The sequence below is a fragment of the Chelonoidis abingdonii genome, chromosome 11, assembly GCF_003597395.2.
Source record: "Chelonoidis abingdonii isolate Lonesome George chromosome 11, CheloAbing_2.0, whole genome shotgun sequence".
NCBI classification, from domain to species: domain Eukaryota; kingdom Metazoa; phylum Chordata; order Testudines; family Testudinidae; genus Chelonoidis; species Chelonoidis abingdonii.
The window spans coordinates 4468474-4485554 of record NC_133779.1 but is presented as its reverse complement, the minus strand read 5'-3'; the positions used below and the strand labels follow the sequence as shown (position 1 = coordinate 4485554).

The window sequence follows — 17081 nt, the reverse complement described above, 5'->3', positions numbered from 1 at the left end:
GGCAGTGGGGTGAGGGGAAGGACCGTGGAAGGGGCAGGAGGAGGTAGTGGGGGCAGGAGTTGGCAGTGGGGTGAGGGGGTGGGGCATAGTGGGGGGTGGTCTAGGGGGCAGGAGTCAGTGAGGTGAGAGGGTGGGATGCAGTGGGGGGTAGTTTGGGGGGCAGGAGGCAGTGGGGTAAGGGGGAGCACCATGGAAGGGGCAGGAGGAGGCAGTGGGATGAGAGGGCTGAACATGGGCGGTCTGGGGGGCAGGAGGCAGTGGGGTGAAGGGTAGCACCGTTGGGGTGAGGAGTGGGCCGTTCATGGAGCAGGGCATGGGCTGTATTAGAGTGGAGTATTTGTCTGATGTGATCATAGCAGTGAGCACCACGTGACATATGTTAATGGAGGGAGTGGAATTCCCCTCCCCCAGTAACAGGATGGTGCTGTCATACAGGTATGGGCCATGTGGTGGGTGTTGCCAGGTGCTGTATGTTACTTGCAGGGAAGGCGGGTCCTTTATGTAACAGCAGTGAATGACAGGTGTCATATGGTAACAGGGATGCTTACAACACCAGATGTAGCCATGGTTAATAGGTCCTAGGCACTGTACCGTATGGGGCAGGGAAATGGGGTATGTAAGGAATGGGGCAGGGAAATGCGCTGGGGAGCAGACTCTGTCACTGCATCTGTTTTTATTGGTGTCTGGCTGAGCCCATGCACCTGCTCGCCTGGGGTGCAGGGGAAGGAAGAGCTGGGTGTCAAACATTTGGAATTTAGTACTATCCTGGGGTTGATATTCAGGCCCTGCCACCGAGTCCTGATGTCTGCTGCCACCTCTTTAGTCACTGGTATCTGTTTGGACATTTTATAGAATGTGAGCCAAAAGCAGGAGTCAGGATTTTTAGGTCCTCTTCCTAGCTATGCTGGTGACTCACTGCTTGAATTTGGGCACGTCTCTTCGTCTCTGTCCCTCAGTTTCCTCATCTGTAAAATGGGAATCTGTTTCAAAGGGGATTCTTTGAAACAGAAGCTAAATCGGTAAATGTTTGTGGGTTCCTTGGTGACCAGAGGCTGAATGGGATCATGACAGCATGAGGTTTGATTGTCACTGAAGACCTCTTCTGATGTCCATGCAGGTTTCCCTTGCATAACCCAGAACGACTCCAACAATGGCTCTCTCAGATGAACCAAGAGAAGTGGGTACCCACCAGATACCAGCATTTATGCAGTGAGCACTTTGCTCCGTCATGTTTTGAATACAGGTGGGGGGTTCGCTATCTAAAGCCTGATGCTGTCCCCACCATCTTTCAACTGTCCGAAAAACCCCTGGTAAGTCTCTGGTCATCAATTGATGTGGGGACTTTCCAGTGTGAATTCAGTGGGGGATGCTTGGGACAGGGTTTTACAAAATAGCTGATTTGGGAGGGAGCATGGCTGAGTAGCTAGTGTCGAGGACTGAGCTCTCTTCCTTACTCTGGGAAGGAATTATCCCCATTTTTATAGTTGGGGAAACTGAGGCACAGAAGTATGCTAGGACTAAAAGTAAGGGTTTCTGAGTTATATTCCCAACCCTGGGAATGGGGTCCAGTGACTAGAGCAGGAGGGACAGGAACTCAGCTCCTGGGTTCTATTTTCAACCCTGGGAGTGGGGTCCAGTGGTTAGAACATGGGGGACTCAAGGCTCCCAACTTTGTTACTGAATCTGTGTGATCTTGGACAAGTTTCTCCCCCTCTCTGTAGCCTAGTTGTCCCATCTGTAAAATAGGAAGAATGATATTGCCTGCTTCCTGAGGGGACTGTGAAGCTTTGAGCCCCTTGGGACTAGCTTAAGGCACCGTGTTTGTTACTTGTGCAAATCTGGCAAGATGATCAGAAACCGGCCTAGTCGCTGCCAGGTTGCCTGCCTATACCTGCCTGCTGGTTCAGGAGGCTATTGACAGTCTGTCACTCCCAGAGCAAACAGCTTGAGAGTAAACAGCTCTGTCACGTGACTTACCGAAGGCTAATAGCAATGGAGGAAATAATTGCCTAATTGGAACATAGGAGGGGGAGGGGAGGAGCATGTGGGTCTGTCTGTCTGTGCAATGCTTGTGCAAGATGTTGGAGAGGGGACTGGATTGACGATTCAATCCTTTGATAGTGCTTTAAATCTGGGCAGTCCCTGCAAAGCCTGGGAAATGGGGCCCAAACTGTTCTGGAGTGCAAAGGGGCCCAAACGTGAGCAGAAACAACTGCTTGAGCCTCCCTCTTGTGTCAGAGGCCTTCCCAGCTGGCATAGAGCAGGTGTAAGGGCCCTGCTTGTAACACCTTGCATGGGGGTAGATCAGGGTACAGCCAGAGCACACAGTAGAGTGTGTGGGGGAGGGGTAGTCAGGGGGGCAGCCAGAGTGCACTGTGCTGTGTCCATCCTCTGCTTCCCAGGGCCCATAAAAAAGCATAACTTAGAGCAGCCCTGAGGCTGCCATAATTGACCCTGGAAGCCAGATAAGGCTCTCCTGCAGCATAGGGGAATGCAAAGAGATCTTATAGCCACCTCTTCCTCCTGCCCCAGGCAGGGCAGGTAATTGGGCCCCCTCACCTCTGCATTGTCTTCCAGAGGCAAATACATGTTGTTTCTTTGGTGGCTTGCAGAAAAGGGAGAATCCTGCCAGGCCCCCATGCGAAACACAGGCCAAGAAGCTAATTGTTGAGAACAGCATGGACAGGACCTCGCAGGGACCACAAACTGTGGCAACCCTCCCCACTCCGGACGCACTGGAAGCTCTCGCCATAGCTATCGACCCGGGTCTGTCCTCGGCCCCGATCTACGTGGAAGCCCAGCCCTCTGTCTCAGATCTGGACCTCCATGCCCTCTCCTCCCCTCTGGTCGGAGCGGTGAACCTGATGCCTCTCGTTCAGATCATGGAGCCACTCAACGCTGTGGCGCTGGCCATGGCCTCGCCCACGGAGGGTGTAGAGTCCATCCCCATCCATCTCCCAGGCCAGCCGTTCCCTCCTGCCATAGACCAGCGCGTGAATTTCTCCGTCGAGGCCTCTCCGGACTCTCTTGTGATGGATGTGCCTGAGCAGTTTGCCACAGAGATCATGGTCTCTTGTGAGGACGCTGCTGTAGTGGACCAGCCTGTGGGCACCTTCGCTGCTGATCAGCCGCATACCATAGTGGCCACGGTGGATCCACAGGAGATTGCAGACCAGGGCACCCTCTTCATTGAGAACGTGTCCATCCAGCCCCTTCTGGAAACTGACCCTTCCACCGCAGCTGTCCTCAGCTCCCTGCAGGTGTCGACCACCCAGATGGTGGCGTATTTTGAAACCATCCCCACTGCGCCAGTGGTGTCCTCCAGCACTATGGAGCCGCTGACGTCCAGCGCGTCACCTCCCGAGACCGTGTTGTCCTCGGCCTTGACGGTGCCCATTGTCTCGACGGTGCCCATAGTGTCGAACTATGCTGCCGGCTCCCTGGATGATGATGACTCCTCCACCATCGAGGTGGAGCTCTGTGCTGAAACCCTGGAGGAGCAGCTCGAGGAGCACCGCTACCACAAGAATGAGCTGACCACCCAGCAGCTGGTCGACCTGGTGATGGGCCTGCAGAAGAAGGTCAAGGTGCTGCAGCAGCGACACCGGCGTCACTGCACCAAACTGGAAGCCATGGAGGGCGTGGTGGAGCAGCTGAGGAAGGAGAGCCTGGTGTCGGATGAGAAGCTCAAGCTGCTGGAGATGGTAGGTTGGGCGTCTCTAAGCTCTGTGTGACTGTTTAAGGGTATGTTCTGATGCTTGCTGGGTCTCTCACCACTAGTTGCCCTTAGCATGAGGGGGTCTTGTCTGTCCCTGCTGTGGGTCGACTTCCTGAAACTACCAGCCTCTGGGAGCACAAGCACTGCCTTCCAGGCCTCTGGAGGCCCCACTCTATCTGTACAGGAAAGCAATCGGCTTGTGCCCCCCGCCAAGTCCTTGCCACATGTCTAGCCCTGTTCTGCTGAACACTGACAGAACTTGTATATCTGTTGTTCCCAAAGGAACAGTATACTCCAGCTTGTAAGATTCAACTCTGGGTCACCACTTTAGCATACACACGCACACAGACACATCCCACGCTTTGGTATCTGTATAGTGAAAACAAGAACAGGTTCAGCATCAAGGACAGGAGTTCCAGTGATAGTGGGTAAGAATATTGGGAACAGTTACATATGAAACAAAATCATAACACACTTTCTAGAGCTGATATTTAATAACACAAGACATTCTCGTATCTCCTACAACAGAGGTTCTCAACCTTCTTCTTTATGAGGCTCCCACAACATGCTATAAAAACTCCATGGAATAGCTGTCCCAGAACAGCTGTTTTTCTGTGTGTAAAAGCCAGGGCTGATGTTAGGGGATACCAAGGAAGGCAATTGCCCCAGGCCACCACAAGGGGAAGTTGATCAGGCTTTGGCTTCAGCCGTGAGTGGTAGGACTTGAGGACCCAGTCTGCAGTCCCATATGGCAGGACTTTGGCTTTCTGCCTTGGGCCCTAGCGAGTCTAATGCCAGCCATGCTTGGTGGACCCCCTGAAACCTGCGTATGACACCCCAAGGGGACCTGGATCCCTAGTTGAGAATTACTGTACTACAAGATAGCCTAACCCAAGTCCTTTCCCCCGCATTTTCATCCAGTAAGGTTGAGCCTCCTTCTCATAAAATCAAGCCCACTGACTGCTTGTTCTTACAGATTGAAGGAATAATGGCGGTTCATAGGCACCCCCTGGAAATAGTCCTCCAAACCGTTGTTTGCAAACAGAATAAACCCCATGAGGCTTGTTTTTTCCTGTATGGTGCTTTCTCTTTGATGTAACATCCCGCCATTGGTATTCGACAAGGCAGACCAAAGAGAGGAATGTGTCTTAGCTCCTATCTGGTGGAACTAAGGCAGGTTACCTTATACATTGCTTTAAGAACATAATTTTTCTGCAGAAACAACTCCTCAAATATCCCCTGTACATCCATCTTCAGTGCTCAAGAGGACCAGTATATGACACACTTTCAGTAGACCCTAAAATGGACCTTTGGTGAACTAGAATGTAAATACCAGACTCTGGGGATCCCTGTAACCCTTATACCCTCTGTCAGTTGTCACCATGAGGTCCCTGGGGCACACGTGTATGCATACATGGGGGTGATTTGCAGTTCGTGTGGATGTACCTGTGCTAGTTGCACTTTAGAAATCAGGATGTGGCACTGCGGGTAGCTGGAGTACGTCTCCAAGACAAACCCCTGGCTGCAGTGTAGACATAGCTGTAGGTACTATCATGGTGGTATCTCTGCACTACACAATCTTTAAAATCCTGTGGGACAGGGCTCTTATCCCTGTTGTACAGATGGGGAGTTGAGGCTCTGAGAGGCTAAGTGACTGTGGCAGAGCCAGAAATTGAGCCTGGGTCTCCCAAGCTAGTGCTCTAGCCACCAGAACACCCCTTTATTCTACCTAGTGGCTGTGCCCCATAGAGAATGCAGATACGGGCCTTTAGCTCAAGCAGTAGCAACTCATGCAGTTAGAGCTAGGGAGTCTCATGTTCGATACCCACAAACAGCCTGAGCAGGATGCTATGAGTGCCTTGTGTGGGGATACAAGGGGTGGGATTTTTTCCTGCTTTGGTGGGTTGGGAACATACTGTATAGCCTATTTGTTCCCTACTCTGTACCATATGTGGGGCCAGATTCATCCAGCTGGCTTCACTCTGCTCTGTGGAACAGCTCCAGGGAAGGATGTGGCCTAGTATGCTGTCCTGAGGACTGGATGGCCCAGTGTCTTGTGGGTGCCTGTTCCTGATGGTGGTGTTGCTGCTATGGGAATCAAGGCTACAACAACTGTTGGAAAGTTGTTTCCTTCTGCCAGCCTGTCTGGCTGTCCCTGTGTGAGGAGAAGCGGGGGAGAGGTCTTTTGCAGCGAGGCTGTGTGTCGAGCTGAACCACTAACTTCCACGTCATCTTAATCCAGAATCCGTTGGGCCACTGGGACCAAGCACCTACTCTTCCCTGCTGGGGTGATGATGGAGGCACCTTGGTAGGAGGAGCTGTGACACTTTTCAGCATTACCCAGGATGACTGGGGTTAATACTGCCACCTGCTTACAGCGGGAGGACACCCTGTCTGTGCCATAGCAGGGGAAACTCCCCAGCCACCAGCTGCTGGCAACACAGGTACACTGCTCTGGGCTCCAGGAGCCCCCTCTTTCCTAATGCAGGCTAGCAGTTTAAACACCCCGCTTTGTCACGTGCAATTGCCCAGTCCTCTATCTTCTGGATGCCTGCAGTGTGTGCCAACTTACTGCCTGTGTGGAAGCAGTTCACCGGCTTCTCAGTTCAGCGCTCTCCTTACACACGTGCCAAAATGAAAAAAAAAAAGGTCTGGAATTGACCATTCGGTATCTTGCTAATGGGGATGTACTTGGTGAAAGGGTCACATCTTGCTGGGGGTGAGGAGAATCAAAGCCTATGACTTCACCCTCATTGACTTCAGTGAGGGCAGAATTTGGCCTTGAGTTGTCCCTGTTTGGAAGCAAAGGAACTTTCGTAGTGGAGCTGCTGCAGTCCTAGTAGTGCTCCCCCTGCTGGACACTCGGGTTGTTTGAGTCCCACCACCCTGGGCTTTGTCTTCTTTAAGCTTCCAGGCTGGGTGGTCCCCGACTCTCTCTTGCTTCTCAGGCGCACTCCTTGGGCACAGGCAGAAATGGCACCCCATGGTCCAGCTGCCCTAGGCCCCCTAAGAACAGTGCTGACCCCTCACAAGGCACATCCCTGTTGCTTAAGCCCACCCTCTCCCAGAGCGCCAACCTGTGGCATCTCTGCTGTTGAACTCCTCGGGGACATGTGACGGTTGACATGCACCATACAGAGGCTTTGCAAATAGGGATTCTAAAACAATCACTCTCTGCTTGAGATGGCCCAAGAAATACATAGATCCAGACAAAACACGCACACCTCCTCGCATTCCCTGCATCAGTTTCCTCACCTCTCTGAAATGTTCTTTGGACTTAGATCAGAGTAGAAAAGTAAGTGGCACCTTTTATTGACTTCTGGGGCATGGACACGAGACAGCGCGCGCCTGGGCCTGAGGCGGGCTTCCATTTGAATGAGAGCCATTCAGGTTAATGACTCTCCATTGTCCCTGGCCTGGAAGAGATGTGCTACAGCCCTGAGAGCAAATGGTGGATGCCACATACACTGAGACATTCAGTGATACAGCAGTTTCATAAAACCAGCCAATACGTAGCTGTCTCGCCCTCATAGGAGCCAGTTCTTGCAAATAGCGCTAGCAAGACAGCATTTAGGATGCCAGCATGGGATATGGGAGACCCAAGTTCAATTCTCTGTGCTGCTACAGACCCCCATATGACCTGGTATCTGACAAGGTTCACAGCTCTGTATCTTTCCCCGGCCCCATGAGAGGCTGTTAATACCTTGTGCCATGGAGATAGGGTTGCTCAGAGCCCCTGCTGCAAACCTAAGGAAGATGGTCTTTTCATTGACTAGTACCATAACCTTCCATGCCAAATAATCTTTTGTGGGAGTGGCTTGTGTCAGTCCTTAAGTGCCAGATTAGCTATGGTGTTGGGTTCTTTGTTAGCACATCTGTTCCGAGGTCTGTTCAGTCAGCTGCTGGGCTTGGATGCAAAAAGATTCACACACAGCTCTTGTTTTAGAAGGGTTTTAATTGTTAACTTTGAACTTTCCCTTCCTTCTTAATTGGAATTCACTCAGCTAGTTTATTGTTCTTGATCATTTTAATTGAACTGGATAAATGCGCGTGGATGGAATGTATCCCGCAGTCCTCTTCAGATCGTAGCTTGAAATTGGATCTTTTCCCGCCGCTCGCTTATGCTGGTCTTGCAACCAGAGGCTTTGATTTAATTTATTGCCTAGACAGTATTGTGGGGGTGGGAAGTTGAGGGCCTGGCAGAGTTGGCTCTGTTAGGATGAGAAATTGATGATACGAGTCAGGTAGACTTATGATGTCAACTTGTCTACATACAACTATCTCTGCCAAGTGCTGTTTCCCTGAATGCAGTACAAACAAAACAAGTGTCTTCCTTGCTCATCAATCTTCAAGTCTGTCCCTCCAGAGCAGTCTGTCCCCAAGAAACTCCATCCTTCTGCTTCCTATTAGGGTCACACCCACAGCTCCTTCCCCTGGCTCTCTTGCCTAGTCTCTGTGTGTCTGCAGCCAGGGCCATTCCTCTGTTTACATGGCATAGCTCTGATATGCCATGCAGCCTGTTTCCTTGGGCAGTCAGTATTCTTTGTCTGCAGCTGCCATCACCACATCAAGTGGCTTGATTGCTCCTTTTGTTTAGCCTAAAAGAGTGCTTGGTCACACCCATTGGCTATAGTGAGGCCTGTGATTGTGTTTGGATCCAGGATTTGCTTGCTGGCAGCCTGTAGCCCTTTGAGCATGACAGTGTCTTTATACCCCCACTCTTTCCTGGAGCATTTTGGAATAGGGGTATGGGAGAGGCAGCTGAAGCAAAATTATGTTGCATGAAACACGGTCTGCTTTACCCAGGCCAGACTAAGATAATGTGGTAGTCCCTTCTAACCTTAAAAAAAAAAAAAAAACCAAAAAAACCTACTGATCTGTGGACCTGAGGGTTTTTCTACCTGGGGAAACTGACCAGAATAGCTTCCCATATGGATACTCTTATTCCAGAATAGCTATAGGACTTGAAATCCATACCCTGCCTTGTTCTGGAATGACTTTGCATGTTGATGAGACCTAAAATAGCTTGGGTGGGGTCTGAATGGCTTGTGGGCTTGACTAGGGGAGAGGCAGCATCTTTCACATCTAGGTCATCAGTTCAAGTGGAGGATTCTGACCTCTGCCTGCAGTTCCCATCACAAACCAGGCCTCTTCCCAGCAGCCTAGGCAGAGAGGCCAAGGAATGCACAGGCCACTGAGACTGAACAACTCTGTTGCCCCCTTTCTCTGTGATCTACAGGACCCTCTCTAGGGCTGAGAGGGGAGAGTTCAGCCCCCCAGGGTCTTGGCTTCTCTGCTGAGGCTGCCGAGGAGGGCCCTAATTGCACCTCTGTCTCCTGCACCCTTGTTCAATAGCTACCAAACTTGTTTTAGCCAGGGGCCACCAAACAGCTGCCAGACAGGAATGACTCATTTGCTGTTCACTGGGGCTGGATCTAACGAGCAATCTGTAGCTAGATTCAGAGAGCTAAGGCCAGGCAGGTAGGCCAGACCATCTAGACTCATCCACTGGATCTCACAGGCTACCCTCAGCATCTGTGTGCTTAACTCAGCCACTGAAATTAGACCAAGTATTGCAGGTTGCAGGACACTGAACCATCAAGTGCCGCAGGCAGTGAATAGAAGGGACCGAGGGGCCCCAGACCCCAACAGTGACAGGGGAATGATGAAATGAGATAGACCCAGATCATCGCACTAAGTGACCTGCTCCCCCACGCTGGTGAAAAACCCCTGAGGTCCCTGCCAATGTGACCTGGAGGGGGAAATTCCTTGTCAACCCCACATATGGTGACCAGTTCGACCCTGAGCAGCAAGAACCAGCCAGCCAAACACCAGAGGGTACGTCTACACTGCAAGGCAAAAGCGCACCACACCGAGACTTGGAGCCCAGGTCAGTTGACGGGCTGTGGGGCTAAAAATGGCAGTGCAGATGCTCAGGCTGGAGCCCAGGCTCTAAGACCAACCACTCGCCGGGTTTGAGTCTGGGCTCCAGCCCAAGCCTGGGCATCTACACTGCAGTTTTGAGCCCCGCAAGCCAAGTCAGCTGCCCTGGGTGAGCCCTGGCTCTGCGGCGGGTCTTTTATTGCAATGTTAGACATACGCAGAGAGAGCAAATGGTCAGTGCCGCCTCTGAGCCCTGGCCCCTCCCGTCCTTTAAGCAGCACTGCCTGAAAACCTCCCCAGGCAAAATCTTTAATCTCCCATCTTGCTCTCCCCCAGGCTTGCCTGCAGTCCACCGCAGTGATGCCAGAAAGCGGCAGCACAGTTGCCATCATCTGCCAGGAGGAAGACCGGGCTCTAGTGTATGCTGTTCCCCAGCTCCCAGAGGAGGGGAATGAGACAATCATCCACGTGGAAGAGCAGTAACCAAGAGACCTGTGCTCTGGAGCCCTCCGCTCCCTGCTTCACTGAGCTGCACGATCAGGGATCACCCAGGTCCTTCTCTCCCCAGCAATGGAAGCAGCAATTCCCGTGCTGCTGGCAATGATGCAGCAGCTGCGTATTCAATGGCTTTATGCTATGGCACTTTATTTTGGTGGGGAGTGGAGAGGTGGGTTTGTTTCAGGTTGGAATGATTGTTTATAAAGGGTTTTTTCATGGGGGGATTGAGTTACTGGCTTGTCCACGTATCCACCTCCCTGAGCTGCAGGGTCCTGCTGTCACCGGGTTAATAACCTCCGATTAAAAGCTGTATGTACTCGTGTACTTGCTCTGCCTGCTGCCCATAAGCTGGCTGCCTGCTTGAGTGACAACAAAAATGAGCAGGATGTGTATAAGCCAAGCCAACTCACCCCTTCCTAAGCTCCTGAAAACTCCTGTCAGCTTTGCTGCTGGCCCTGAGTTTTCTACCTCTCTGGCACTGTTGGGGCAGTTAACCTAATTGTTCCTCTGGGTCATCCTGTGTATGAGCCCTCCCCGGCTGCTGCCTTGGAAGCCTACCACAAATTTCTCGGCCTATGCACAAGTATCTGTGCGAATGGGAAATGGACTGAGCAGACTGAACTGCCAAAGCTGGGCTGGAAATCTTGAGGATAGCAGTGCTTGCCCAAGATCTGGGCTGCAGAGGTTCTGGAGGGATGTGTGACTGTGTCTCCGTTAACACTGACCGGCTGTGGTGTCACTCAAAACGCTGTCATTACAAGGCTCACCGCTGATCCCCGGGGTGCCATGCATCCTGAGTGTGCACAGTTTGCCATGATATTTAAACGGCTTGTTCTAGGCAGTAGTGCCAACCCCAAATGTTCAAAACATCACCAAAAAATCATGAGATGATGTAAACATAATGGCTTTGGTGTTCTTTTTATTTGTCTTCTGCTTTTTGAGCCGTTAGGGTGCCCAGGGGTCACATTTCTCTACAGCCAGGAGGGCTAGAAACTTACTTTTTCTTTAAGAATGAAGGCTGCAATCATCACATCTCCACGAGCTGGGGCTTTAAGGAAAACAATAATTATCATGAGACTCATGACAAAATCATGGGAGTTGGCAACACTGTGTAGGAGGCTTGTAATGCTGTAGGCTTAGCAGCTGGGGAAACGGGCAGGACCAGTCACTTCAGGGAACATGGACATGTGCACTAGCTCAGGGGAGAGGTTTGGGGCTGCCAGGAGCTGGGGTCATCAGAAAGCTTGATAAAGGCAGAGGAGTTGGGCACCTGGGATGTTTTTTTTTGAGGGGTGTGTGGAAAGATGAGGGTGTCTCCTGACTTCCATGACTCCTGCTTTTTTCTGAGCCCAGCCCATGAATGTTAGAGCCTGACCCATGACCCCAGTGGGGGCTTTTGTGCTGAGTACCCTACCACTGCAGCCAGCTCTTGTCTCCAGCTTCCTGCTATCAGGTTCCCTGTTTCAAAACACTGCAACTAAGCAATTCTGCTGCTGTCGAGGATAATGACAAAGCAACCACTGACTTGAGTGGGTGTAGGATTGGTCCCTGAATTGCAAAGTTATCAGTAGAGGAAAAAGCTTTGTTAGATCTAAGGATAAGTCATCCTCCAAAGGCTTTAAAGCCAGGCTACTCACCCCACCACCACCGTGTTGTCCCGTTGCCATTGGCTTTCCCTGACTAGCTGTGTACTTGATTCTTTCCTGAGGGTGTGAATAAATTCTCTTCCACTTTATTTTTTTATTTAAGTTTATTTTTAATACAATTGTTTGCAAATGAAACAGCTGGAATCAAAGGTTGACTGGCAGCGCCACGATTGTTGAATGTGTTGAGGGGAGGGACAGGGACCGCATCGTGTTTAAATCTTGATTCGTCTCTCCACTGGAGAGATTGTGTTTGTACCTGGTAAAAAATGCTTTAATAAAAATGAATGATGATGACAAAGAAGTGGAGGTTTCCACAGTGAAAAATTCTTCCCTGGAGTGTGTCCTTCCAGCCTTTTGGGTGTATTAAAATCAGGGGTCTGATTTATTTATTTTCCCCCCCCTCATGCTCTCCCAGTGTAAATCAGAAATAAGTCCACTGCTGTCAGCGTGTGGAGCTGGGGCGCCAGTCCTGGGTCCACATGACGTCTGTACTAGAGCAGGGTGCCTGAGGGCACGTTTGTGCTGCGTTTTTTGGAGCCTGCCAGCCTGGCTTGACTGACTTGGGCTGGTGAGGCTTGCTCTGGCTTTCCAGAAAGGGCCGTGTAGACAATGCTCTGAAGTTGCATCTTGGGCTGGAGATCACATCTTCAAAGCGTTCCTGCTACCCTGAGTCTGGCAGATTTGAGCTAGTGGATCTGGGCTGGGGAGCATCGCTGCTGCAGGCTCCAATATCCAGTGTAGATACACCCTGAACCACTGGGCAGTCCAGCCCCTCTAGGCACCTTTGGATGGCTAAATCTGCAGCAAACTCCTGCTTGTTCCCTTCCGTTTTTTATTTGGGCTAACGCCATTCCCTGCCAAAGGAACGTTCCCTAAAGCCCATTATAAATCACACCCTGAGGCCTGGTGTGTCCCGGATGTTTTAAAGTTGAGCTCCCTGTAAGGAAAACACAATCCTACCCACAAGCATATCAGTCACAGCTAGTCCTTCATGTGTCTCCTTGCCATCCTACCTGCTCTCTGCAAAATGCTGTTGTGGACCTCCTTAATTTGAGCCTGTCTCTCCTTTCCGACCCGCGTTAATGAGCAGGGGAATGGTTAATAATTAAGGGAGGCCTAGTGGATAATGCACTGGCTTGGGTCTCAGGAGATGTTGGTTGGATTCCCAACTCTGCTCACTGGGTGAGCTTGGGTAAGCCAACCCCTCTGTGCTTCAGTTCGGGGATGATGCTACCTGGCTCCTTTGTAAATCTCCTTGGGATCTACTGATAAGTACCATATGAGAGCTAACAATGCCCCCGACCCGCCGGGTGGCCCTGCAAGTGGGACAGTTTGCCCCAGGCCCTGCAGGCGCCCCCACAAGAATATAGTATTCTATGGTATTGCAACTTTTTCTTATGGAAGGGGCCCCTGAAATTGCTTTGCCCCAGGCCCCCTGAATCCTCTGGGCAGCCCTGAACAATGGGGACATTTCGGCTTTGCCTTCACTAAGGAAAGTAGCTGAGTTTAGGACTGGCTTTGCTAAAGTGCCAGCTAAGCCTGACTTAAGTGTGTCCACTTTTCTGAGGCAGGATAAAGCCTTGAAAACATAATTGGCTTAGCAGCCGTTGCAATCAGTGAGGCAGTCTCCACACCAGAGCTATCGTTACAGGCTCTCTGCAAACTCAGGCTCTTCTGAATTGGTAACACTCAGGGCAGCTCTCCCCTCTCAGGTTGATTTTAGTGCTGGTCTAAACTTAAAAATGAGGTCAACCTAGCTATGTCACTCGGCTGTGAAAAATCTCCTGTCCTGAGTGCTGTCGTTAGTTCAGCCTAACCCCAGAGTAGGCAAGGCTAGGTCAATGGAAGAATTCTTGCTACCTTCTCTTGGAGAGGTGGATTAGCAACATCAATAGAAACCCCACTTCCGTCAATGTGGGAAACATCTACCCCCGGGGTAGGCAACCTGTGGCACGCGTGCACATGAGCTGATTTTCAATGGCACTCACACTGCCTGAGTCCTGGCCACTGGTCCAGGGACTCTGCATTTTAATTTCATTTTAAATGAAGCTTCTTAAACATTTTAAAAACCTTATTTACTTTACATACAACAATAGTTTAGTTCTATATTATAGACTTGTTGAAAGAGACCTTCTAATAATGTTAAAATGTATTACTGGCACGCGAAACCTTAAATGAGAGGGAATAAATGAAGACTCGGCACAGCACTTCTGAAAGGCTGCCGACCCCTGATCTACGCTATGGCACTACAGCAACATCAGTTACACTCAGAACAGTTACCCGTTCTCTGCCAGCGTGTCAGGCTCTCTGCAAACTCAGGGAGTCTCTGCATCAATCTCACTCTTCACATTTTGAAGATTTCCTTTGTAAGCGAAACAGCCAAAGTCGTCTTTTTTTCCGTTTATACAAAAGCTGAGGCTCTGAGGAACAACTGGGAGGTCTGGCTACACCCCCTGCCCCGAATAGTTGTTCAAGGGCACATCCTGTTCTTTGTGAAACCTGGTCCTAACAGAAACGCAGCCCTAGCTCTGAGTTGTTAGTGTGGTGCTGCTAGGTTTTTCCAGCACACAGCGGCAGGGTGCAGCATTGCCCTTCTGCAGTATGTGCTCCCACGAGAGCTGCCTATGTGCAAATTGATCCTCGCGTTGCAGAATGTCTGCATGGAAAAGCTAACCTAACCCCAAAACAATCGGGTGCTTGACTAGCATCCACTGTAGGTACTTTAAACATAAATCTCCCAGGGGCATTGCAGCTTCCAAGGCACCAACCTCCATTTTGTCCAGAGTATGTGGAAGGGAATCGGCTGATGGGGGGATGGAGTTTTACAGCCGCTTTTAAGATGATTTGTAGTAATGGACGCTCGGTTTTCTGCTAGCTCCATGCCAACTCCCTCCCCTGAATTACTGGCAAAATCTTTCATGCTTGACACAAAGGATCACACACACACACACTGCGGAAATGGGCCTTCTCCACTGAAAAGCTTTTCTCTAGAGCTGGGATTGAATTTATTACCCTCTTCCCACCCTGACCTCTGAGCTCCTAATCTGATTTTGCAGATGACTCATGCCTTTACCATGGGGGGGCAGGAGGTCATGTTGGAGGAGGGCGGAGGAATAAAAAGCGGCAGTGCTTCAGCAACAACCTGTAACCCCCCTACTCTGTCCACAATGTGGAGTGTGGGGATAGTTGCCATTTTTACTGTATATGGTCGTCATTAGGTTCCAGAGTTATCATTCATTTGCGATGAACGGGACCAGCTGCCTTCCCAAATAGAGGAGACTGTTGTAGCTGCAGCGGTTATATAACAGGCCTGTATTGGGTCAAACATGCTCGGAAGGTGTTCGCCGTTAGAAACTTTTACAAGCTGTTAAGGGCCATCTGTGGCAGCCAATGCCCGTGGATGGGAAGGAAGCTTCAGGCCCCGCCCCACAGAACTCATGGGGTGTTTGGAATCTGGTCTGGGTCTCCCATCCTGGGTCCAGAAAAGATCTTCTGCTAACAACTGAACTCTTCACTCCCCCCTCACCCACAACTGATTCATAAAGGGGTGGTTCTGTTCAAAAACCCCCGGCACAGCAGGGTCTCAAGCACTGAACTCAAGTCTCGGGAGCTCTAGGGTTGCTTTGTCACTCCCTGTCCCAGCCAGCACAGGACGGCCCTGTGCTGGTAGAAGAGCCACTAGAACCCCACCCCTGAGGCAGCCGCATTTCGGTGGACAGGGAGTGCACCCACAGTCCACTGGGCACTTTGAGGCCCCATTATTGGAGGGGAGGCATCTCTCTCACTCAGTCACCCCCAGGACTATCCCACTCCCTTCCCTATGCCTCTCTAGCTATGCTCCCCCTTATCTTAACCCACAGCCCCCTGCTTCCCTTATAGCCCCATAGCACCAGCTCCCCTCTCAACCTCCTGCTCCCCCTTATCTTACCCACAGCCCCAGCTCTCCTCTACATCCCTATGCTCCCTTATCTTACCCCACAGTGCCCTACTTCCCCTATAGCACCAGCTTCCCTTTCAACCCCCAGTTCACACCTTATTTTACCCCACAGCCCTACTTCCCCTATAGCACGCACTCCCCTCTCAAACCCCTGCTCCCTCATATCTTACCACAGCCCCCCAGTTCCCCTATAGCCTCAGCTCCCCTCTCAACCCCTGCTCCCCCATATCTTACCACAGCCCCTGATTTCCCCTATAGCCTCAGCTCCCCTCTACATCCCTATTCCCCTTATCTTACCCCACAGGATCCTACTTCCCCTATAGCCCCAGCTCCCCTCTCAACTCCCTGTTCCCCCTTATCTTACCCCACAGCACCCCACTTCCCCTATAGCTCCAGCTTTCCTCTAATCCCTGTTCCCCCTTATCTTACCCCACAGTGCCCTACTTCCCCTATACCCCTACAGCACCTGCTCCCTCTCAACCCCTTGCTCCCCCTTATCTTACCTACAGCCCCCCACTTCCTCTATAGCCCCAGATCCCATCTCAATCCCTGCTCCTCCTTATCTTACCCCATAGCCCCCTACTTCCCATATAGCCCCTATAGCACCCGCTCCCCTCTCAACCCCTGCTCCCCGTTATCTTACCCCACAGCCCCCTACTTCCCCTATAGCACCTACCCCCTCTTAACCCCCTGCTCCCCTTATCTTACCCACAGTCCCCACTTCCCCTATAGCCCCAGCTCTCCTCTAATCCCTATTCCCCCTAATCTTACCCCACAGCGCCCTACTTCCCCTATAGCCCCAGCGCCCCTCTCAACCCCCTGCTCCCCCTTATCTTACCTACAGCCGCCACTTCCCCTATAGCCCCAGCTCCCCTCTCAATCCCCTTCTCTTACCTACAGCCCCCACTTCCCCTATAGCCCCAGCTCCCCCCTACATCCCTGTTTCCCCCTTATCTTACCCCACAGCCCCCTTCCCCTATACCCCTATAACACCAGCTTCCCTGTTCAACCCCTGTTCACACCTTATTCTTACTCCACGCCCATGCTCCCCTCTACATTCCCCTGTTCCCACTTCTCTTACCCACGCCCTCTATTCCCTTATAGCCCTATAGCCCCGCCCCTCTACATCTCTGTTCCCCCTTTCTTACCCCACAGCCCCCCTACTTCCCATAGCCCCAGCTCCCTCTACATCCCTGTTCGCCCTTATTCTTACCCACAGCCTCTACTTCCCCTATGCCAGCTTCCCCTTCGTACATGGGCCCTGTTCCCAGCTTAGGTGTACCCCACAGCCCCTACTTCCCCTATAGCCCCAGCTCCCTCTACTCCCTGTTCCCCCTTATTCTTACCACAGCCCTCTACGTTTCCGCCTATAGGCCCTATCGCCCCAGCTCCCATCTAC

The 17081-nt window shown here is 51.4% G+C and overlaps 1 protein-coding gene across 1 annotated transcript; it reads left to right on the top strand.

Moving 5' to 3' along the window:
- The first annotated feature begins 1088 nt into the window (after positions 1-1088).
- THAP8 (THAP domain containing 8) lies at positions 1089-12046 on the top strand. Its single transcript, XM_032776216.2, has 3 exons — positions 1089-1310; positions 2613-3704; positions 9938-12046. The coding sequence occupies exons 1-3, from the start codon at positions 1164-1166 to the stop codon at positions 10082-10084; spliced, it is 1386 nt and encodes a 461-aa protein (XP_032632107.2). The 5' UTR covers positions 1089-1163; the 3' UTR covers positions 10085-12046.
- Positions 12047-17081: the final 5035 nt, after the last annotated feature.